Genomic DNA, 23,877 nt, shown 5'->3' with positions numbered 1-23,877 from the left:
AACTTGTAAAAAGGAAAAGGTTTTCTGTTTCTCTAGATTAGAAGGAAATCCAGTTTGACTATGTATAATCTAGTAATTGTTTGATAGAAATAATAAATATTTCTGTTTTGGACATCCAATGTGTTTTGGCAAAGTACGCAAAATTATAATGGTACTGAGCAAATATACATTTCTGCGGTGTGTTTTGGAAAAGACTAGAAAATAATGATGTCTCGTAGCAAAAAGAGTTCTTGTTACAAAGGTTGGTGCTACGGACGATGCGTTCTTGCCATATGCTTCTAGTTTCTAAATAACTTTTAAATATAATTTAAAATGTTAGAAAATTCTGAATAAAAAATTAACGCGTACATCTAGATATTTTATGTGCTCATAAAAGTTGTTTCGCTGAAAACTGACAATTTTTTGTCATGTGCAAAAAAAAAATCGGTGCTTAAACAAAAGCTTTTCACAAGATTTTTTTAATCTTAAAACATCATTTTCGCTGAAACTAAACGTGCATATATAATATCGGTATGTAGGCGTCAGCTTTTTATTCAGTTTTATTTTAAATTTTGCAATGTTTTATTTTTACTCGTGCTAAAAGCATATGCTCTCAAGTTCAAAATTGGTTTTCCTTGTGTTGCCTACAATTTTGTCGACAATACCCGATGCTCGAAGGCGCCGGGTGTTCGAACTCGCCCCCGCCGTCGCCGGCGATCACCGCACCCTCTTCCATGCTGACTCCCCTCCCGCGCGTCATACGCTCCGTCGCCACATCATCCTCCTCCCCCGGAGGCGCCGCCCCTTCTGTCTCCGCTCTCCACGCCGCCGGCCAAGCTCGGCGTCCTCCCCTCCTCCCTCCCCGCCTCCAGCGCCCTCATCTCTGCCTACCCCCTCTCCGGCCTCCTCCTCTCGTCCCTCCGCGCCTTCTCACTGATCCCCTACCCCTCCACCGCCTCATACAACTCCACCCTCCAGCGCTCCCCCGCCACGGTCATCCCCTGGGGGCCCTCTCCCTCTTCGCCGCCGACGCTGTCTCCCCCGACCTTGAGATCCTCTCCTGCCTCGTCTCCTGGAAAAGTGGTAGCTGCCAAGAGGGTGTCTGGTTTCTGTGACGGCAAGGGCGTGGTATCCTGGAACGCTACGATTGCGGGTTTGCTAGGGGAAATGAGGCATGGCCGCGTGGGATTGCTTCCTGGATATGCGATCGCAGGGTGTTCGAGGAAATGCCCGCTCGGCTGTGGCTGCTTTGGGGGCTTGTGATTTGGAGTCACGGTTATCTGGTGAGAAGCCACGGTGGTGCTCCACAGCCCATTTCGTGGAATGCGTTGCTGAGCATGTATTGGCATGCTGGGTGGACCGGAGTAGGTGTTCTTGGAGATTGAACGGAAGGATGGTGTGTCATTTTTTCGATAAAGAGGATGGTGTGTCATGGAACGTAATGATTGGATCATTTGCGAGGAATGGTAATGCAGAGAGAGGGCGCTCAGCTTGTGGATATGATGGTGCGTTGTAAGATGCAGCCAGACTCAGGTCGCATTCACAACTGTGCCCATCGCGTGTTGCCACTGTTGTTTGGTTGATGAAGGTCTTGCACTGTTTCAGCGGTTTGTTCACCAGTCAGATGCCAATGAGACTGAATGCAAGTTGAATTGATGACGATGTAGAATTCGCAAGGATTACATTTGAGCAGCTGGTTCAGGTGGAGCCAGAGAACCCAGGGAATTTCGTTACAATGTCAAACATATATGCAAAGGCTGGAATGGCAGAGAATGCAAAGAGAGTGAGGATGATGATTGATACTGAAGAGTTGGTGAAGCCTCCAGGACAAAGTTGTGTTGACGCTGTGTAAGAAGGTATTAATTTCACAGATTCCTGTCTCTGTTTGAACTCATCATGTATGCCGAGTGTTTATTGAGCTGTAGCACCATATCCCATGTTCATTTATGAAAATAAGAATGATGGATACGTTTAACTGGCAGACATCTCCTGTTTGGGTAAAGAATAGAGGCATGAATATACCTTCATCTCCACTTGTCGCTGCTGTAAAAAATTTAAATACACAGGATGTTACGCCTTTGTACAGTGAACATACCATAATAGTTTGCACTTGCATATGTTGCCACATGTTGCCACATGTTCCACATCTATGTTTTTGTAGACGTACAAGACCACCATTACAGAAGTACCCATGGGCATTAAAAACTACTCTCATTCTAGTGGATTGTTTTAGGAGAAATGAGGCTTGCAAATTGTAACCTCTATGTAGGTTTATGTACAAACACAGAAAGTTAGCAGTATGATCATATTTTGTCTTTCGACCATGGTTAGATTTAGTTCTTATGAAGTATGAACTCTGGTGGCAGCACTTGGTGATGTTTGGTTATCTCCCTACCTTAGTTGACTCTTTTTTTGAGATATACAATGCACTTCAGATACGACCGCATAACTTTAATGATTCTATTGCAGGAGAAGGGGCTGATGATGCACCAAAATACCTGATATGACACTAGGGTCAATTCGGCCACGAATGATAAAGTGACTTGTATTAGTGTTCTGTATAATCAGGAGGCTATCATGATGAAAGGCAAGTTGTAGAATTGCCTTTGGTCTTCTTTCTTTTCCCCCTTTCGTATGAGTTATGTACACTAATTATTAACAGTAACTTTCCTGTATTCTGTAGAATGAGAACACGGTAGATGAGGTTGCCATGATGAATACCTCAGGACAGCGCAAACAACTGATGGTGTTGCAGCATCCGTTTCTTTGTCCATGATATCATGCCAATTTCGCTATGTTTCTCTCTGAACAGCGTATGCTTGCCTCTTTAGGTACTTTGTTGATCTTCTCTAGCCTACCTTGTTCACAAATGCTGAAATGCACTGATGAATTATGAAGACTGCGTCGTAATTTCATCGAGTTCTTCGTAACAAGGCAAATTTGTCATGCAATTGTGTGGCTAAATACTCTACTACAATGCATACGCTTGTATTTGGACGTAATACTTGTATCTGTTATACGGCTTTAATGCCCATGATTGAAAATATAGATGTACGTATTATACAGTGTAGACCCACCAAAATAAGCAGTGTAGATGATTTCTCTTCATTTGACATTGTTCCAATAATATAATTGTTATTTGTTTAGAAGTTTAGATGGTCCATGGTGATTATTGGGCTTTGAGTCAAGTACTGCACCATGACAAACCAAAACATGCTGCTATACTAATTGAAGTTGACACGGTGGTCAAAGTACCTATCCATCTTGGTTTTAATTTCTTGGTCTTCACTGGTTCAATTAAACTATACTGTTATTGTTTAATTACTATGCTTATTACAGCATGCCAGTGTGCTTTTAAGTTTTAATACTTTGTTTTTATCCTTGTTTGGCAGGTTGGATAAGTTATAAGTAGGAAACACAGTGGCACCTATTACCATATATCATACTTAATCCTTGCTGCCTTTGGTAAGCAATTGCCGGCTGTTAAGTATATGCTCAGTTCTTCTGCATTCTGATGACATGCCATTTCATTACAGACAGTGATCACCAAAGGCAAAGCAAAAGCAAACGCTCTTCCTGACGCTCCTGGGCAGCCATCGTTGGTAGAAGCATTGCTGGGGCAGAGGCGTGAAGCATTGTGGGGGCGTCGAAGGCAACTTGGTCTGCTTGAAGAATCAGGTCTGCCGGGGCAGTTACATTGAACATGAGAAGTGATTCACATTAACAAAAAATTACCCCAACAATTGAATCTGATTCTCCCTCACGTATCTATGAATTGTCGCCAATCACATCCTGTATCTGGCGCGTGTGAGCATTTTTTACTACTACAAAAAGGTTCAAGAAACCAAGTTAGTAGAAAAGATCTGCTAGTACAAGAAGTGAGCTCAGTTTGTATTTTGATTTCTGGTAATGTTTGCACATTCCAAAGTACTGAGCTTGTGGAGAAACTGTACACATTATTTGTTTATTTTTTAGAGAAATAACGGTACACTTTTTTTATTACATTAGATTTTTTATTGTTAGTGTATTTTATTTGATTTCTGGTATAGTATTTCACACTACAAAGCGTAAAATATTAGTGAGACCGAGCAAAACTGCCTGGCCAGCCTACAGCCCACAGCCCACAATCCACAACCCACAAAGGCATTTCCCGCGGGAAGAAGCAACGAAGCGCGGGAACGGCAGGTGTTTCGACAGGTTAACCGCCCGCCCGTGCCCCTTCCCGTCCTCCATCCTTGCGGCGGCGGCGGCGGCTGAGTAGGAGCAAGAGGAGACGAATTCCTATGGCTCCGAGAGGCGGCCACGCGGCTGCGGCGGCCAGCTCCGGCTCCGAGGACGAGGAGGTGGAGGAGGCGGGCTTCTCCAGGAGTTATTTCCTCGCCAAGGAGAAGGAGCCCTCCTCCGCCAAGAAGCGCGCCCGCGCCGCCGCCGCCGGCAAGCTCGCCGACCTCAATCTCGTCGACGAGCAGGTATGGGAATCCTCCCCTCCTCGGATCCCTCTGACCACCTCTTCCCCTCCCCCGCTCCTCGTTTACGTTGCTACAATCTACTGATCTGGGATCTGCGCGCGCAGGTGCTGCGAGAGTCCCTCGCCGAGATAACCCCAAAGCACGAGAAGGAGATTGACGCCCTCATCAGCAGCTACAAGGACCAGTACCGCAACTGGCTTTTCGAGCTAAGGTCAGTTCTTGTTCCGCGACGGCGCCATAAGCATTTCATTTCCGCTTGTACCAGTGCTAAATATTGATCCAAGTGAATGGCTGTACTGCTCTGCTGTAGGTGCGGTTTTGGCCTCTTGATGTATGGCTTTGGGTCGAAGAAGCTCTTGCTCGAGGATTTCGCCTCCACGACATTGACTGATTTCACTGTCATTGTGGTCAATGGCTATCTCCCCTCCATCAACTTGAAGCAAGTATGGCACTCTGTCTAATATTCATCTCTTGCCTGTAGAATAGTTGGCTTTTGTTACACCGTCGTTTAAAAACTTCAGAAATCCGTTAAACATGTATCACAAGCAGTTCTTTTGACCTTTTAATCTTCATGGGCAAATAAAGTAAACTCTGAAGGGATCAATTCGTTACAAGCTTAGTTTCTACTATCAAACAGTACCCCCAGCCATTAATTAGTTTTAACTTTCGTTTGCTAATAGAATTGGGAACTAAAAGCATGTGGCCTTTTTTTGTCTTATGAAAATGTATTGTTCGAGCTGCTGTCAAAAACATGGGCTTTTAGTTGTATGGACCATGGAGCACCTGAGAGGAAGTTTGTGGACAATGTTGCTTTGCACATCAAGATTATTGATTTTGACACCTTAAGAATAATAGAATATGCATCTGCATTTGAATTTTTTATGTCAATCAGGAAATGCTTCCATTTCATGCTATCATATTGTGGAAATATTTTTGTCTCAAGGCTCTTAAAAGTACCAATTTCCTCTCTGTTTTTTTTTTTTCAGGTAATAGCAGCAATAGCTGAAATATTTTGGGAGCAAACAAAGCTTAAGCAGAAAAAACAGTCAGGAAAAAAGTCCCAGTTATCACAAAACTTTGCGTCCCAATCAATAGATGATATTATCTCGTTTTTAAACAACCAAACATCAGAAGATGGTCCTGATGGCGTGTGCCTTCTTATTCACAATATTGATGGACCTGCGTTGCGTGATGCTGATTCACAGCAGTGTCTAGCACAAGTTTCTTGCTGTCCACGAATCTGCATTGTTGCCTCGGTAGATCATGTGAATGCACCTTTATGTAAGTTCCAGGCACGGGCACCTTTAGCTTCATCCTTTTCTAATTCCATCATTGTTTAAGGTATCCTTAACTGGCAATTACTGATTTACTGCAGTGTGGGACAAGAAGATGGTACACACGCAGTTCAAGTGGAGTTGGTACCATGTCCCTACATTTGCACCTTACAATGTTGAATGTGTGTTCTACCCATTGATACTTGCTAGTGGTGGTCATGCACAAACCACAAAAACTGCCCTTGTTGTTCTTCAGAGTCTGACACCGAATGCACAAAGTGTCTTTAGAGTTCTTGCTGAATATCAGCTGGCGAATGAAAAAGAGGAAGGTAAGTTTGTGTTTTTTCGTGAGAAGAAGCACAGGGCAACCTGCCATGTCAACTTATTTTTCCTGTACAATTTACCATGTTCTGTATGCTTAACCACATTTGCATTGTTTGTCAGGTATGCCTGTCAGCAGCCTGTATACGAAATGTCGTGAGCGCTTCCTGGTGAGCAGCCAAGTGACATTGAACTCCCACCTGACAGAGTTTAAAGATCATGATCTTATAAAGATTAAAAAGCACTCTGATGGCCAAGATTGTCTCCGCATTCCACTTGTTCCTGATGCGCTGCAGAAACTGCTGCAAGAATTGGCCTGATCTTCTGGGTTTGAACCTTCTCACTGATTATTTGATCGAGCAGAACTCTTCAAAGGAGAAGTTTTATGTGCTAAATGTAGTTACCATAGAAAGTGCTCAGTTGAATATTCCATCCTGTAACTATACATTGATTATATGGCACTCAGAATTATCGAAAGGCTGAATGTTGCATGAATTGGTCGTGGTATTCTCTGTTTCTTTGGCTTAGCATTTTCTTGGTGAGCTTTTTTTTTTTTGGTGCATTGGGACTTCAAATTTGAATTTATCTTGCTTGGAATAGTACAACAGAAGCATCTACTTGTGTAATTGCAACCTACATGAAGTGCGACGTATAATAGAAAACACCAACAAATGAAAAAACTCTTAAATTTTACCAGTTTGTCATTCTTGAGCCATTAAAACATCTCAGCTAGACCTTCAGTTAAGTTTCCCGGACTGTAGTACACAGAAGGAATTGCTTATGCAATTGCAGCCTACATGGGATCAACCAATATTTGCTTGAAAATAATACTATTTCTTCCTTCATTGTATGGACTCAGTATTACATTTATTACATCTCAGCTTCTTGATACAACAACGTAGTGGCATACCGAAGTATATACATGTAAAAGATTCTAGTACATAAGTAATATCAATGCACATGAAGTGTAACATATAACAGAGTACCAACAAAAGGGCAAAACTCTAAAATTTTATCAGTTTTTCATCCTTGAGCCATAAAAGCATCTCAGCTAGACCTTCAGTTAAGTTTCTCGGACTGTAGCCCAGTTCCCTCTTTGCTTTGTCACATGAATATGCCCATTGATGTCTAAGAACACGCACCGTCTGCAATCCACAGCATGGAGACACTATTAACAGGCAAGCACAAACTATGTGCAAATAGTAAATTTAAATGCGTAGAACAAAAATTATTGGACAAGTGGACATACAGGGTAACTGATCAGTGGGAGCTTTCCAGTGATGCGAGAAATGAAGACTGAAATCCACCCATATATTTCAATCGCCCAGAGCGGTACGTGGAACCAGGGAGCTCTTGTGCTTGTGATACTAGCAGCCATGTTGAAAATCTGCATGAATGACATGTTTTCTCCGGTGAGGAGATATCTTTCGCCCACTCTGCCCTTCTCCATAGCTGCTATGTGTCCACTAACAACATCATCGACATGGCAGAATGATTCTCTGTCATACCCATCTCCAATGTAACCAGGTAGGCGACCATTAAACCTTTCAATTAACTGCAAGAAGCACCAAGGTTCAATTTCTGCTCATGACCATTTTTCAGGTTAATCATGCACCAATAAGAGATAAATAACTAAAATGGCATATGCACGGGCAAGAAGGTTCTCATACAATGCGGGAGACAAGGTTTCCAGTTGTAAGTTTTCCAGGACCGTAGATAACTCCTGGGTAGACAATGGTTATTGGCACTCCCTCCGCTGCTGCCTGCAATGCGATTCTATCCGCAAGAACCTTTGATTTCTCGTACTCCGTGCAAAATGTTTTCCCTTGATGCATCTGCAAATTAGAACATTTAGCTTTGTTTCATTTTGCAGCGTCTGTGCAAAAGCTTTTGCATATAGATGTATATAATTCAAAGCATTCGGTACTCCACTAATCCAATTCATCAGAATTTGCGTTTGGAATTTGATAGCGGAGTAGCAGTTTAGCTGGGTGTTACTGAATCAATCAGCATTGTTCCTGGAAATAGTGTATGTAACCAGGACAGCCAGGTTTCAAGATGTCACAATTACAGAAAACCTACAATCTATAGTTCAATGCAATCAAGTAGAACAAGTATCTATCAGCAAACTATGGTCTTATGCACACGGACATGCTAGCCAACAACAGCAGAATTTGAGACATTGACAATAGCCTGTAACAGAACCTACTGGACAAATTTGTTGTGCAAGGATCATTCTAGCAAGATGGAAAACAAGGAAAGCCAATACTACAATATTACCTGTGTCTCGTCTGCGACGTAGCCATCTGTTGTGCCAAGTGCGAAGAACGACGACGTATATACAATCTTCTTTACTGTTGGTGTTCTCTTGGCTGCCTTCAGCACATTCTCAAGCCCTCTCACATTGACCTGTTAACCACAGCAGAAAACACACACGCTTAATGCGCCTTCCGGTTCTACGCACTACCTTGCTAATTTCAGCTAGCTTGGTATCCCCTTTTTCAATTCTTATGACTGTAAACGGTAAATTTTACTGAGTACTTCAAGGCAACTTAAAACAGGTTGGCAGCAGATTCAGGATGATCTTACAGAAAATCCATGCATCATGACATGCTGTTGATTTTGGAAACACTGGTCCACTTCGGAAACAGCAAACCTTGTCGCCCCAATTTTTCTACAGCAATCCCTAGAAGAAAATGTGAACAAAAGGGGACCTGAACAGGATTCAGTGAGTATATTGCACACGTACGGCAGTGAAGACGGAGGGGTCGGGTAGCCATGGCTCGACGGACGCGGCGGCGTGGAAGACGGCGTCGCACCCGTGGAACGCGGCGGCGAGGGAGTCCGCGTCGCCGACGTCGCCGTAGGCGAGCTCGACGGCGTCCGGCAGGCCTGAGGCGTCGCTGGTGCGGCGCACGAACGCCCGCACGTCGTGGCCCGCGCCCGCCAGCGCCGCGCACAGGCGCCCGCCCAGGTACCCCGTCGCGCCCGTCACCGCCACCCTCATCCTCGCCGCCGTCGACCAGCCCGCCGAGAGCCGCAGCAGGCAGAGCAGCCGATCCAGCCACTGGTGTTTCTTCTTCTGCCTCCTAGTCAACTCGTGTGAACAACCCAAAGTCCACCACTGTGACTCGCTGGGCCGGAGCGAGCGGCTGGGCCCCTCCCCCGTTCCCGGCCCGGCCCGGCCCACAGACGCTTCTGCCAGCTTCGAGATATGCGGCGGTTTGTTTACCATTTTACCCGTGCGTTTCTCCAACGGTCGATTTCCTTCCTCTGCCTGCCCACCTTGAAAACCCCCCCAATCCCCTCCCATTCCCAGCCTTAAACCCTCGCCACCTCCGCCGCCGCCTGCCTCCACAAGAATCCAATCGCTTCTGCTCCGCCGCGGCTTCCAATCCACGGCGGCGATGGCGGTCGAGAAGAAGGGGATGTCGCCGTACGAGGCGGAGCGGGAGAGGACGGTGCAGGAGAACAAGCGCAAGATGGAGGCGCTCAACCTGCGCCAACTCTCCGCCGCCGTCGCCCCCAAGACCCCGTCCCCCATGGTAACTCACCCATCCCTCCTCCTCCTTCCTTGCCATCTTCCGTTTCCTCTGCCGCCGCTCCGCTCCCTGGTGATTAATCGTGTGTTTCGTTGCCTGTTTTGCGTCTGCGCAGAAGCACAAGAGGCGCAGGATATTCCACGCGGCGGCGGTGGTGGCCCCCTCGCCTCCCAGGAGGTCCCGCCGGCTGGCCGACCTCCCCGAGATCAAGTACGCGGACGCCTGCGCCGAGGTACCTACCCGTTCGTGTTCCATCGATCCATAAGATTTGGGGAACGGGTTTAAATGTGCCTGCTTTTTCTTCGTGTGGTTTTTACATAGGATTTCTAGCTCCTCTATTTATTTTGGTCGCATGCACAGATTTGGTTCGACATCTGGTGTTAGAAAGCAACAAAATTTTCCTTTTGCTCGCTGTTTTTACTGCCTGTTCCTGCTCATGTAACTGAAAGCACATCTTGTTGCATAACTGAAGATGATATCATTTACTTCACATCTTTCTCTGTTAAATTGCCCCACATTATGTCAACTTGTTATAAAATAGTTACTAAGAGTTAAAAACAACCGAGTACAGCCTGTTGCGGAACTGAAGATGATGTTTACTTCACATCATTATCTGTTCAATTGTCCTAGAGGATGTCTATTTATTATGAACTACTCCTAAGAATTAAATAAAACTGTAACTGAAGTACAGCCTGTTGCTGAACTGAAGATGATGTTTACTTTGGATTTTTTTTATCTGTGCAATTGTCCCAGACGATGTCAATTTGTTATGAACTACTAGGAGTTAAACAACTTATAGCCTGTTGGAGAACTGAAGATGATGTTTACTTCAGTTTTCTATCTGTTCAATTGCCCCAGAGCATGTCAATTTGTTATGAACTACTAGGAGTTAAATGCAACTTGCAGCCTGTTGCTGAACTGAAGACGATGTTTACTTCACATTTTTTTTGTTATTTCAATTCTTCCGTATTATGTCAATTTGTTATGTATGCTACTCCAGTACTAAATTTTCGTGACAAGTGCTTCTGTTTAGTCAGCATACATCATCAACTGCAATTCCATTTTTTACTTCTCTGCAACTAACTAAGATTGCTTTTCAATTGGCAGGTAGATGGAGAGAGAGTGGGAAGGTTTGTGAAGATGTGCTGTCATCAACATATAGGAGCTCTAGAACTGTACTTTCTCCCATAATGTAACAGGACTTCAGCATATTTACCCATTTCTTCTGCAGGTGGTCTCCTAGGAAACGATCTGGCAGCATCTACTTGGCAAGACCTGGAACAACTTCCATGAAAGCTAGGTTGGAGGCAGAGACAAAAGCTGAGGAGCTGGAAGCACAACTTGACCCTGAATTCCCATCCTTTGTGAAACGGATGTTACATTCACATGTGGTGCGAGGGTTCTGGCTGGTGGGTATTGCACTATTATGTGCCCTTCCTAGTGAATTCAAAGTTCAACTCGTATTCTAGATTTCTACTGCGTGCTGATTTTGCTGGATGATGATCAACAGGGTTTGCCTAGCCATTTCTGTGACCTGTACATGCCAAAGCAAGATTGCACTATCACTTTGGTGGATGACAAAGATGAAGAATTTGGGACCAACTACCTAGCCTACAAGAAGGGGCTGAGTGGTGGCTGGGCTGGTTTTGCTTTGGATCATGTGATTCAGGATGGAGACGCGACGGTTTTTCAGCTCATCAAGCCTACGACCTTCAAGGTTTGAAAATCTACTGAACACTATCTGAATGATACTGAGTTGTAAACTCAAGATGGTTTATTGCTGAATAACCTGACAAAATGAATTGCTTTTCAGGTGCATATCATCCGGGCAACTGTTGATGATGACAACGAGGACGCGGAGTGAGGACACCGTGCAGCATCACTACTAAGAACTAACCTATCGGTAGATGGTATGTAGGATTTAGGTATGGTTTAAGCTTTATCTATCAGGATGCGGTAATGCATTTTGTTGGACCTGTGGTGGCTTAGATGGCAAGTAGGATTTGGGGGCATGGCCTGTGCGGTTATGCATTTTGTTGGTATTCCACCACTGGCTTAGATGGCAAGCAGGATTTGGAGTGTGGTGTAAGCTTTATCTATCAGGATTCCCGCAAAGTTATGTAATATGTTTCGATGTCCACCAATACTGGCAGTGAGATCAGACGGCAAGTAATCAGCTGATTGTGTGTCTGCTACTACATATTACTGGCCTACATAAATATCTAATGGAACATTATACACCTGCTGTTAGATAGACCTGGGAATGATTCTTTGACCTAATAATTGTACCTAAACTAAACCCATCGTATGCAACCTGTACAGCAAAAACTCTAGGAGGAAGGACACAATGGCTGAAAAGGGTGCCAAATATCACATCAATCTTCAGCTCACATACAACATGGTACATCAGAGTCATCCTACAATTTCTGAAGCCTTTCACTCTTCTCCCTTCTTGGAATTGCCTCTCTTGTTCCTACAATACATAAGTGCACATTCGATTGCAAGTTGGCATCACGCCATTTCCTCCTTGCCAACCTCATAGAAGTTTGTTCCCCTCAGTCCTACAAGTTTTTCATGCAAAGCATATCATCAGTAACGATAAATAACTTGAGCGAAGAAATTCGTTACTTGTCATACCTCATGATAAGCCCAGGCTTGGTTTTCAGGCTTGGTGGTACAGGTCCCGTAAGATTGTTGTTGTTCAGGTATCTGGCATTGTCCAGAGAAAATGTATGAGGGAAAGAAAGCAATGGAAAAACATAGAAGGAGAAATTGAGTACTTACAGCTCCTTAAGATTGGTGAGGTTTCCCAGTGACGGGTTGATTGTTCCACTGAACTGATTGCCATCTAGATGCCTTTTGAAATGTGCAATGTTAGCATGCAAGATGAGACAGAATAATTCTAGGATGAATGGTTCAAGAACATGCCAGGTAGACATATGAGCTTACAATGCAGTTAAGGTTTGCATGCTGCTGAAGTCAGGTATGGGGCCTGAGAGTTTGTTGCCACTGAGAAAACTGCAGGTACAAGGTAAATAATTCAGATGCAGGAATATTGATCTATTTTGTCCATTTTCTTAGCATTCGGTGCATAATACTTACATGGTTTGCACTCCAGTCAAATTTCCAATGCTGTCGGGAAGCGATCCTGAAAGAGTACGGTTTCTTAGATCCCTGTAGTACAGAACAGGGGTCATATTATGACAGCAATATCGAACAAAGTTTGCTGAATTGTGGTATCTTTCAGTCATATTTAGTATGACAATTCCATTGGGTAAAATTAATAAAAAATATTTCAGTTTGAGCACTGTTAGCAACTGAACCAAGAGCACAAGAGTTTGTGTAATCTGAATACTCACAGTGACAAGACGCGCACGGGCGAGTCCCCAGAGCAATTGACCCCAGTCCATGAGTTTTGCGGCGGCAGGCAAGGGTCGCCGGCCCAGTCTGGCGGCGGGTTCTTGAGGCTCCTCGCGAGTTCTTCCATGGCAACCACTACATAAGGGAGAAGAAGCCTGAACTTTTTCATCACCAAACATTAATCTCACAAACTGAATAGTACCATTTTGAGCCTGAAACTGTCGTTATATGAACAGTCTGAATCAAAAGGGCATACATACATACCATCTTTGGTGGCGGTCCTGCCGCCGACGGGCACGATCTGGTAGATCTCTCCGGCGTTGATCAGCGGGCCGACGGGGGACGTCTCGTTGGGCGTGAGCAGGATCTCCGTCTTCCCGGCGAGCTGCAACATGTTGGAGAACACCATGACGCCCGCCGCCGACGCGTTGAGCCCCCGGAAGAAGTCCTTGCCGTTGACGGCGACGTCGAAGACGCGCCAGCTGTAGGGGCTGGCGGTGCGGGAGTCCTGGAAGTAGAGCGCCACGTAGTAGCTGGCGAGGGGCAGCTCCACAGGCGGCCACTGCACGGTCAGCTTCTTCCCCCGGCTCGTGGTGATGCCGCCCTTGAGCGCCTTGGCCGGCGGCAGGTTCCAGAAGTCGATCGGCGAGATCGGCGAGTGGCTCTCCACCGTTGGGTTGCCGTCCATGAACGGCGCCCAGTACCGGTTGTACTGGTCATCTGGATAGCTAGAATTGGTAATGCCACGTCGTTAGGATGGATGCCATTGCCGTGCATGGTGATGCCGGGGCGTGCATGCGTGCGTACCTGACGATGTCGCCCTTGACGCCGAGGGCGCTGCGCGCGACGGTGGTGAGGACGTACTTGTCGAAGTCGGTGGTGTTGTACATGGAGTCCTCGAGGTTGACGAGCTCCAGGGAGGAGATGAAGGGGCTGGACTTGGTGTCGGGGCGACGGGCCAGGCAGACGCTCATGGACTTGCCCTGCGCCTGCGCCACCATCTCGAAGTAGGTGGACATGCCGCGTCGGGAGGTCTCGGTGGTGTTGACAGCGCTCCATAGGGTGCCGTCGACGATCTGGTCGAAGACGGGCGGGTCTGTGCCGCCGTCGAAGCCGCCGTAGAAGTAGGTGGTGCGGACGAGGTAGCGGGAGCCCTTGACGGCGGGGAGCGTGTAGCAGTACTTGCGCGCGGTGGCGTCCGGGAAGTGGCGCACCGTGGAGAAGACGGGCAGGATGTTGGGCTTGTTGATCGCGGAGGCGTTGCCGACGGCGATGAAGGCAGCGTCTGGCACCCACCTGATGCTCCCTGACTGCACCTCCTTGTCCGCCCCGCAGTTTATGTAGAACCCTCTGGGCTGCGGGACGGCGTCGACGGCGGCACGGGAGGAGGGAACGGTGACCGCGACGAGGAAGAGGAGGAGGAGGGTGGCAATGGGGATTGGCATCGTAATGTCATAATAGGATTGGATGGAGCACCCGCGAGGGGGAGGCTCCGAAGGAGAAGAGGCCAGGAAAGGGGGGCTCGGGAAGGCAGGAGAGAAATGTTTATGGATGGACGTTGGGTTTGGACGTTGGACGCGCGCGCAGGCGGGCGCCAGATGCCAGCCGCGCGCACGACGAGGAGCCGAGGAGGACGAACGGTTGGTCTTGGTCAATGCATGGTCGCTGCTCAAATATAGAAAGGTTGAAGGGGTCAACTCGGGGTGCTCAGGGTCTCGTCGCCTACACCTGGGCATTCCTGGGGCCGGGCCGGGCCTAAAAAAGCCCAACCTTAAATTCCCAAGCCTGAACTCAGCCCAATCTTTGGACTTACAAATCAGACCCGAACCCAGCCTAAATAGAAGAAAACCCGGTCAGGCCCGACAAGCTAAGCCCGAATTAGGCTTAAATTAGGCTTAAATTGCGTTTCTTGCAAACCCGACCGATATTCGGGATTTAAAATCAGGCCCAAACCCAACCCGACATGCAAGCTTGATCTGGCCCAACCTATGATTTTCGGGCTAGGCTGTACGGGCTGGGCTGCCTGTACCTAGTTGTATCGTCACCAATCGACAACGCGTTGCAAGAAGAACGGTGATGTCGGTGGAGTTCGCAACATACCTCCATGCGCAACGACACCAACACTGATCAATAGCTTGCATAACTGGTCTCCAGTACTAATTTTGAGTACACTGAAGAACAAAGACTTTTGATCCTTGAATTCTAGCAAAAGTTCACTTTTAGTTCTAGAATTTTCGTTTGCTCAAAATAAACCTTAACTTTCATAAATCATTCACTTTTGGTCCTTATCCTGGTTGAGAGATGGAACGATGTTGATAGGTAAGCAAGCAGGTCTTTGTGGTGCAACGTTTCAATTGGAAGGGAGAGAATCAAGTGGACTAGTCCAGGGATCCAAGGTTTTTCTTTTTTTTGCATTAAGACGTTGGATTTGACAACTTAACTAGTTTGGGTTTGCTTTGGTTCTAAACCAATTTAGTTGGTTCACTATTTCTTCTTTCCACGTTAGCGATGCTCCACTCAACTCAAAAGGGACGAAAAGTGAATTATTCTAAGAGTTTAAGGTTCATTCTAAATTTAAAATAATTTTTGAGACCAAAAGTGAACTTTCCCAAAAGTTCAAGAATGAGAAGTGGACTTTCTTCAGCCTGAAGAATTAACTTATTTTTTGAATCTTACAAGTTCATGATTAGCAAATCACAAATGAATTCAATTGCTCAAAGCATTTTTATAGGTTGTAACTCGTATTACAACTTAGGATTATCACAGATCACAAAGCAATTTCTCTTAAAAAGTGACTCGCAACGGAAAAAAACCCAGTTACAATCTATGTAGCAACTCATAGCTAGCAAGAATCACGATATAATCTTGTGTCTACAAGTTGACCTAGGAATAAGCTAATTATCAATTAACTGACGTCCAAAGGATCAAGGAGACCTCCAAATAGAGAATCTTAAGGTAAACAATATTTATTTGCTAAGCAAATCCCTTTTAAACCTATCCTATTGAAAAGGTGGTGTAGCAAGAGTTACTAAGTAACATCTCCACTCTAAAACAACCCAAAATCTATGAGTTTCTCTGCCATTTTGTTAGGATTCTTTGACGTATAATTTTTATGACTTTCAATATTCCACCACCGGCTAATATCATAAACTTGTTCCGCAATTGGTTAAGTGGTGTAGCAGAAAAAAAGATAAAGACAAATTAGAGTTGGTGTGTCCGCTTTATTATGGGAAATATGGAATGTCCGCAATGATTTCATCTTTAACAAAAAAATCCCATCATTTTAGGAGGTTAGTTATTCCCTTGGTTACCCACTAGATCCATATGTGGTTCTATCTCCAGTTGGAGGATGTGCGCCAGTACATAGATATTGGATGCAACCGATTGGCGATGGTAGCACATAATTTCTACAACCGGTCCGGTTGGCGATCTCAGAGGCGACTAACATAAAGATCTTGTGGCGCCTAGTTATTTTGTAATTTTTAGATGGCTTATCCATGTTGATACTTTAAGTGATCCGTGAATTGTAATAATTTTATACTCTCCTTGAAATAAAGAAATAAAATGCCGCATGCATCGATGAAAGGACACAGATGTTGCCTAGAGGGGGTGAATATGCGATTTAAAATTTTCACGAGATGGGCTTAACAAATACGGAATAAAACTGGCGTTTACTTTGTCAAGATTAAAACCTATATACTATGGTTCACCTATATGCACAAACAACTTATGCTAAGCAATACAAGCAACAATGTGATAGCAAGATATATAACTTCAAGCACGATGGCTATCACAAAGTAAAATGCATAAGTAAAAAATCTTGGGTATAGAGATAACCGAGGCACGCGGAAGACGATAATTTATTCCAAAGTTCACACTCTTGCGAGTGCTAATCTCCGTTGGAGAGGTGTGGTGGCTTGATACGTCTCAAACGTATCTATAATTTCTTATGTTCCATGCTACTTTTATGATGATACTCACATGTTTTATACACACTTTATGTCATTATTATGCATTTTCCGGAACTAACCTATTGACGAGATGCCGAAGTGCCGGTTCTCGTTTTCTGCTGTTTTTGGTTTCGAAATCCTAGTAAGGAAATATTCTCGGAATTGGACGAAATCAACGCCCAGTATCTTATAATTCCACGAAGCTTCCAGAACACCGGAGAGGGACCAGAGGAGAGCCACAGGCCCACCACACATGTGGCCGGCGCGGCCCAAGGGGGGGCGCGCCCCCCTATTGTGTGGCTGCCCCGTGGCTCTTCCGACTCTGCCTCTTCGCCTATTTAAACCTCCCTGACCTAAATCTTCGAGACGGAAAAGCCACGGTACGAGAAACCTTCCAGAGCCGCCGCCATCGCGAAGCCAAGATCTGGGGGACAGAAGTCTCTGTTCCGGCACGCCGCCGGGACGGGGAAGTGCCCCCGGAAGGCCTCTCCATCGACACCACCGCCATCTTCATCAACGCTGATGTCTCCCATGAGGAGGGAGTAGTTCTCCATCGAGGCTAGGGGCTGTACCGGTAGCTATGTGGTTAATCTCTCTCCCATGTACTTCAATACAATGATCTCATGAGCTGCTTTACATGATTGAGATCCATATGATGAGCTTTGTAATCTAGATGTCGTTATGCTATTCAAGTGGATTTTACTTATGTGATCTCCGGAGACTACTTGTCCCACATGTGTAAAGGTGACAGTGTGTGCACCGTGTGGGTCTCTTAGACTATATTTCACAGAATACTTATTCACTGAGTTATGATTTGAGTTGGATGTCTCTATTAAATTGTGGTGTGTTAGTACCTCCTATGAAACTGCACGCCAGCAAGCTATTTTCTGGCGCCGTTATTACCGCTCATATACATCCATATCACTTGTATTTCACTATCTCTTCGCCGAACTAGTGCACCTATACATCTGACAAGTGTATTAGGTGTGTTGGGGACACAAGAGACTTCTTGTATCGTGATTGCAGGGTTGCTTGAGAGGGATATCTTTGACCTCTTCCTCCCCGAGTTCGATAAACCTTGGGTGATTCACTTAAGGGAAACTTGCTGCTGTTCTACAAACCTCTGCTCTTGGAGGCCCAACACTGTCTACAGGAAAAGAAGTGTGAGTAGACATCAAGCTATTTTCTGGCGCCGTTGCCGAGGATCTGAAGAAAATTTACACCACAAAGAATTGCCTCCCATGGCAACAAGCTATTTTCTGGCGCCGTTACTACTACTCATATACATCCATACTACTTGTATTTCACTATCTCTTCGTCGAACTAGTGCACCTATACATCTGACAAGTGTATTAGGTGTGTTGGGGACACAAGAGACTTCTTGTATCGTGATTGCAGGGTTGCTTGAGAGGGATATCTTTGACCTCTTCCTCCCTTAGTTCGATAAACCTTGGGTGATCCACTTAAGGGAAAACTTGCTGCTGTTGTACAAACCTCTGCTCTTGGAGGCCCAACACTGTCTACAGGAAAAGGAGTGTGCGTAGACATCAAGCTATTTTTCTGGCGCCGTTGCCGGGGAGGTAAGGTAAAAGGTATTCACATCCTCCGACTACTAAGCTATCTCCTAGTCTTGTTGCCGGTGTGTGAGTGCTCGAAGTTATTTCCTTTAGATCCTGCAATTGCATCTTTTTGTTTCTTGTTAAACACTAGTAAGGCATAATGGACAACAGTGAGCTTTTTATTCTATTTCCTGAGTTAAGACATGGACTGTTTGATGCGAAAATTAAAAAACCTATGGAACCTTATTTGCATGCTAGTAGCAATGATATTAGTATCAACGCTTTGAACACCATTGTTGATAATGATATAGAAAGTTCTAAGCTTGGGGAAGCTGGTTTTGATGAGCATGATATTTTTAGTCCCCCAAGCATGGAGGAGAAAATTTTCTTTGATGATACTTTGCCTCCTATTTATGATGATTATAATGATAGTGGTATTCTGGTGCCGCCTACTATGGAGGATAAATTTAATTATGATTACAATATGCCTCCTATATTTGATGATAGCTACTTTGTTGAATTTGCTCCCACTACAATTAATAAGAATGCCTATGCTTATGTTGGGAGTAGTAATAATTTTATGCATGAGACTCATGATAAGAATGTTTCATTTGATAGTTATATTGTTGAGTTTGTTCATGATGCTACTGAAAATCATTATGAGAGAGGAAAATATGGTTGTAGAAGTTTTCATGTTACTAAAACACCTCTCTATATGCTGAAAATTTTGAAGTTGCGCTTGTCTAGTTTTTCTATGTTTGTTGCATTATGCCTACATGACTTGTTTATTTACAAGATTCCTTTTCATAGGAAGTGGGTTAGGCTTAAATTTGTTTCATACTTGCTTTTTGATTCTCTCTTTTGCTTCAACTCTTATTTCTTGGGAGTGCATCATTAAACTGCTGAGCCCATCTTAATGGCTATAAAGAAAGCACTTTTTGGGAGATAACCCATGTTTTTATTTTACTACAGTACTTTTGTTTTATATTTGAGTCTTGGAAGTTGTTACTACTGTAGCAACCTCTCCTTATCTTTATTTTATTGCATTGTTGTGCCAAGTAAAGTCTTTGATAGTAAAGATGATACTAGATTTGGATTACTGCGGAGAAACAGATTTCTTGATGTCACGAATTTGAGTAGTATTCTCTGTAGGTAACTCAGAAAAATTTGCCAATTTACGTGCGTGATCCTCAGATATGTACCCAACTTTCATTCAATTTGGGCATTTTCATCTGAGCAAGTCTGGTGCCTCTAAAAAATTCGTCTTTACGGACTGTTCTGTTTTGACAGATTCTGCCTTTTATTTCGCATTGCCTCTTTTGCTGTGTTGGATGGATTTCCTTGTTCCACTAACTTTCATTAGCTTTGTGCAATGTCCAGAAGTGTTAAGAATTATTATGTCACCTCTGAATATGTGAATTTTTGATTATGCACTAACCCTCTAATGAGTTTGTTTTGAGTTTGGTGTGGAGGAAGTTTTCAAGGGTCAAGAGAGGAGGATGATACAATATGATCAAGAAAAGTGAAAAGTCTAAGCTTGGGGATGCCCCCGTGGTTCATCCCTGCATATTTCAAGAAGACTCAAGCATCTAAGCTTGGGGATGCCCAAGGCATCTCCTTCTTCATCGACAACTTATCAGGTCACCTCTAGTGAAACTATATTTTTATTCCGTCACATCTTATGTGCTTTACTTGGAGCGTCTGTGTGCTTTTATTTTCGTTTTGTTATTTTCATTCTCTGAATAAATTCATGCTTGTGTGAGAGAGAGACACGCTCCGCTGTTGCATATGAACACATGTGTTCTTAGCTTTATTCTTAATGTTCATGGCGAAGGTTGAAACTGCTTCGTTCATTGCTATATGGTTGGAAACAGAAAATGCTGCATGTGGTAAATGGTATAATGTCTTGAATAATTTGATACTGGGCAATTGTTGTGCTCATATAGATCATGTTTAAGCTCTTGCATCATGTGCTTTGCACCTATTAATGAAGAACTACATAGAGCTTGTCAAAATTTGGTTTGCATGATTGGTCTCTAGAGTCTAGATATTTTCTGGTTAAGGTGTTTGAACAACAAGGAGACGATGTAAAGTCTTATAATACTCACAATATGTTCATATGTGAGTCTTGCTGCACCGTTTTATACTTGAGTTTGCTTCAAACAACCTTGCTAGCCTAGCCTTGTATTGAGAGGAATTCTTCTCGTGCATCCAAATCCTTGAGCCAAACACTATGCCATTTGTGTCCACCATACCTACCTACTACATGGTATTTCTCCGCCATTCCAAAGTAAATTACTTGAGTGCTACCTTTAAAATTGCTATCCTTTGTCTTTGCAATATATAGCTCATGGGAAAAATAGCCTTAAAAACTATTGTGGTAAAGAATATGTAGCTATGTATCTTATCTCTTATAAGTTGTCTGCTGAGCGGTAACCATGTTTCTGGGGACGCCATCAACTATTACACCTTTGTTGAATATCATGTGAGTTGCTATGCATGTTCATCTTGTCTGAAGTAAGGGCGATTTTCATGATCAAATGGTTTGAGTATGCATATTGTTAGAGAAGAACATTGGGCCGCTAACTAAAGCCATGAATCATGGTGGAAGTTTCAGTTTGGACAATTAATCCTCAATCTCTTATGAGAATATTATCCGTTGTTGAATGCTTATGCGTTAAAGAGGAGTCCATTATCTGTTGTCTATGTTGTCCCGGTATGGATGTCTAAGTTGAGAATAATCAAAAGCGAGAAATCCAATGCGAGCTTTCTCCTTAGACCTTTGTACATGCGGCATAGAGGTACCCCTTTGTGACACTTGGTTGAAACATATGTTATGCAATGATAATCCATGTTAATCCAAGCTAATTAGGACAAGGTGCGAGCACTATTGGTAATCTATGCATGAGGCTTGCAACTTATAGGATATCTTATATCTTATACATAACACATATGATTTATTACTACCGTTGACAAATTTTTTTTCTATGTTTTCAAAATGAAAAGCTCTAGCACAAATATAGTAATCCATGCTTCCCTCTGCGAAGGGCCTATCTTTTACTTTTATGTTGAGTCAGTTCACCTACTTCTTTCTATCTTAGAAGCAAACACTTGTGTCAACTGTGCATTGATTCTTACATGTTTACTTATTGCACTTGTTATATTACTTTGTGTTGACAATTATCCATGAGATATACATGTTGAAGTTGAAAGCAACCGCTGAAACTTATATCTTCCTTTGTGTTGTTTCAAAGCTTTCTACTAAGAATTTATAGCTGTATGAGTAACTCTTATGCAAGTCTTATTGATGCTTGTCTTGAAAGTATTATTCATGAAAAGTCTTTGCTATATGATTCATTTGTTTACTCATTGTCTTCACCATTGCTTCGAATCGCTGCATTCATCTCATATGCTTTACAATAGTATTGATCAAGATTATGATAGCATGTCACTTCAGAAATTATCTTTGTTATCGTTTACCTACTCGAGGGCGAGTAGGAACTTAGCTTGGGGATGCTTGATACGTCTCAAACGTATCTAAAATTTCTTATGTTCCATGCTACTTTTATGATGATACTCACATGTTTTATACACACTTTATGTCATTATTATGCATTTTCCGGAACTAACCTATTGACGAGATGCCGAAGTGCCAGTTCTTGTTTTCTGCTGTTTTTGGTTTCAGAAATCCTAGTAAGGAAATATTCTCGGAATTGGACGAAATCAACGCCCAGTATCTTATAATTCCACGAAGCTTCCAGAACACCGGAGAGGGACCACAGAAGAGCCACAGGCCCACCACACATGTGGCCGGCGCGGCCCAAGGGGGGGGGGTTATACGTCTCCAACGTACCTATAATTTCTGATGTTCCATGCTTGTTTTATGACAATACTTACATGTTTTGCTCGCACTTTATAATGTTTTTATGCATTTTCCGGAACTAACCTATTAACAAGATGCCGAAGTGCCGACTTGCTGTTTTCTGTTGTTTTTGGTTCCGAAAAGGCTGTTCGGGCAATATTCTCGAATTCGACGAAACGAAGACCCAACATCTTATTTTTCCCGGAACCTTCCAGAAAGTCAGAGGGGGACCAGAGGGTGCCCTGGGGGCCCCACACGTGTGGCCGGCGCGGCCCAGGAGGGGGGCGCGCCGCCCTAGTGTGAGGAGGCCCCGTGGCCCCTCCGACTCTGACTCTTCGCCTATTTAAGCCCTGGAGACCTAAAAACGCGATACCAATTGACGAAACCCGTAAAGACTCCGTGGGCGCCGCCACCATCGCGAAACTCCAACTCCGGGGACGAAGTCTCCTGTTCCGGCACCCCGTCGGACGGGGAAGTGCCCCGGAAGCCATCTCCATCGACGCCACCGCCTCCATCATGCTCCGTGAGTAGTTCCCCCATGGACTACGGGTTCTAGCTGTAGCTAGTTGGTACTCTCTCACCCATGTACTTCAATACAATAATCTCATGAGCTGCCTTACATGATTGAGATTCATCTGATGTAATCGGTGTTGTGTTTGTCGGGATCCGATGGATCTTTACATTATGATTGTCTATCTACAAAGTTTATAAAGTTATTGTTGCTGCAATCTTGTTGTGTCTAATGCTTGTCACTAGGGCCCGAGTGGCATGATCTTAGATTTAAGCTCTATACTTATTGCTTAGATTGTATCTACAAGTTGTATGCACATGTCTATGTCCGGAACCAATGGCCCCAAAGTGATAGAAATTGGGACAACTGGAGGGAAAGGCTTAGATATGAGGATCACATGTTTCACTACAAGAAAAGTTCTGATAGACAACGTCTCAAAATCGTCCGCTAAGGGGTATTTTTCGTCGCCCATGAGCCTAACCCGACGATATGGGTTCTGTTGTGGAAACTGCGTCAGGCAAAGTCCTACGACGATTTTTTCGGTCCGTCGCGCTTGGGCGCCCTTCCGCCACGGAAAATCGGACCGTTGCCCAAGTGTTTCCTGGAGCCCGTTGACTGCTGACGTCATGCAACCGACACGTGGCGGACACCGTTAACCGGCGAGTAACGGCGTTAACCGGCTGAAACCCCGTGGTAGATGGTAGGCCCACACGAGGCTCCGCCACGTCTTAAGCGGGCCGGCCCATTAAGTTTGCGGGCCGGACCAGCCGACTTAGTTTGACCGGTCAACTATATAGCCGGGTCGGTCCATTAGTTACGTGGGCCGGGCCTAACCTCTAAGGTTGACTGGTCAAAACTTTAATGGGCCGACCCACTAAGCATGTGGGCCGGCCGAATGCACTCGTTTGACCGGTCAACGAGCAAAAGGGCCGACCCACAAGACATGTGGGTCCCACTTTCCCGTTATCTAGGCCTGCCCATTTACAAAGTGGGGTCCACATTAAAGCAAATGGGCCGACCCAAGAAGTTAGTGGGCCGACCCAATTAGCA

At 44.5% G+C, this 23,877-nt stretch overlaps 4 protein-coding genes across 4 annotated transcripts; 2 read left to right on the top strand and 2 right to left on the bottom strand.

The window, feature by feature from the left end:
- Positions 1-4,262: 4,262 nt before the first annotated feature.
- Positions 4,263-6,363, top strand: LOC124696727 (origin of replication complex subunit 2-like). The gene is made up of 6 exons (XM_047229411.1): positions 4,263-4,448; positions 4,553-4,659; positions 4,759-4,891; positions 5,435-5,729; positions 5,824-6,051; positions 6,167-6,363. Exons 1-6 carry the CDS (start codon positions 4,263-4,265, stop codon positions 6,361-6,363), a joined length of 1,146 nt encoding a protein of 381 aa, XP_047085367.1.
- A 491-nt stretch (positions 6,364-6,854) lies between these two features.
- On the bottom strand, positions 6,855-9,050 carry LOC124696291 (putative dihydroflavonol 4-reductase). Its single transcript, XM_047229030.1, has 5 exons — positions 8,793-9,050; positions 8,324-8,452; positions 7,714-7,878; positions 7,293-7,598; positions 6,855-7,188 (listed from the first exon to the last, which is right to left on the bottom strand). Exons 1-5 carry the CDS (start codon positions 9,048-9,050, stop codon positions 7,048-7,050), a joined length of 999 nt encoding a protein of 332 aa, XP_047084986.1. The 3' UTR covers positions 6,855-7,047.
- Positions 9,051-9,450: 400 nt separating this feature from the next.
- Positions 9,451-11,449, top strand: LOC124698724 (B3 domain-containing protein Os03g0184500-like). Its single transcript, XM_047231172.1, has 6 exons — positions 9,451-9,588; positions 9,701-9,827; positions 10,697-10,715; positions 10,817-10,994; positions 11,096-11,302; positions 11,399-11,449. Exons 1-6 carry the CDS (start codon positions 9,451-9,453, stop codon positions 11,447-11,449), a joined length of 720 nt encoding a protein of 239 aa, XP_047087128.1.
- A 672-nt stretch (positions 11,450-12,121) lies between these two features.
- On the bottom strand, positions 12,122-14,390 carry LOC124694885 (probable LRR receptor-like serine/threonine-protein kinase At1g67720). The gene is made up of 8 exons (XM_047227814.1): positions 13,753-14,390; positions 13,210-13,673; positions 12,945-13,080; positions 12,688-12,759; positions 12,535-12,603; positions 12,370-12,441; positions 12,223-12,294; positions 12,122-12,146 (listed from the first exon to the last, which is right to left on the bottom strand). The coding sequence occupies exons 1-8, from the start codon at positions 14,388-14,390 to the stop codon at positions 12,122-12,124; spliced, it is 1,548 nt and encodes a 515-aa protein (XP_047083770.1).
- Positions 14,391-23,877: the final 9,487 nt, after the last annotated feature.

This window comes from Lolium rigidum, chromosome 3, assembly GCF_022539505.1.
Source record: "Lolium rigidum isolate FL_2022 chromosome 3, APGP_CSIRO_Lrig_0.1, whole genome shotgun sequence".
NCBI lineage: Eukaryota > Viridiplantae > Streptophyta > Magnoliopsida > Poales > Poaceae > Lolium > Lolium rigidum.
The sequence above is the reverse complement of the archived record's forward strand: the minus strand, read 5'-3'. Positions and strand labels throughout refer to the sequence as shown.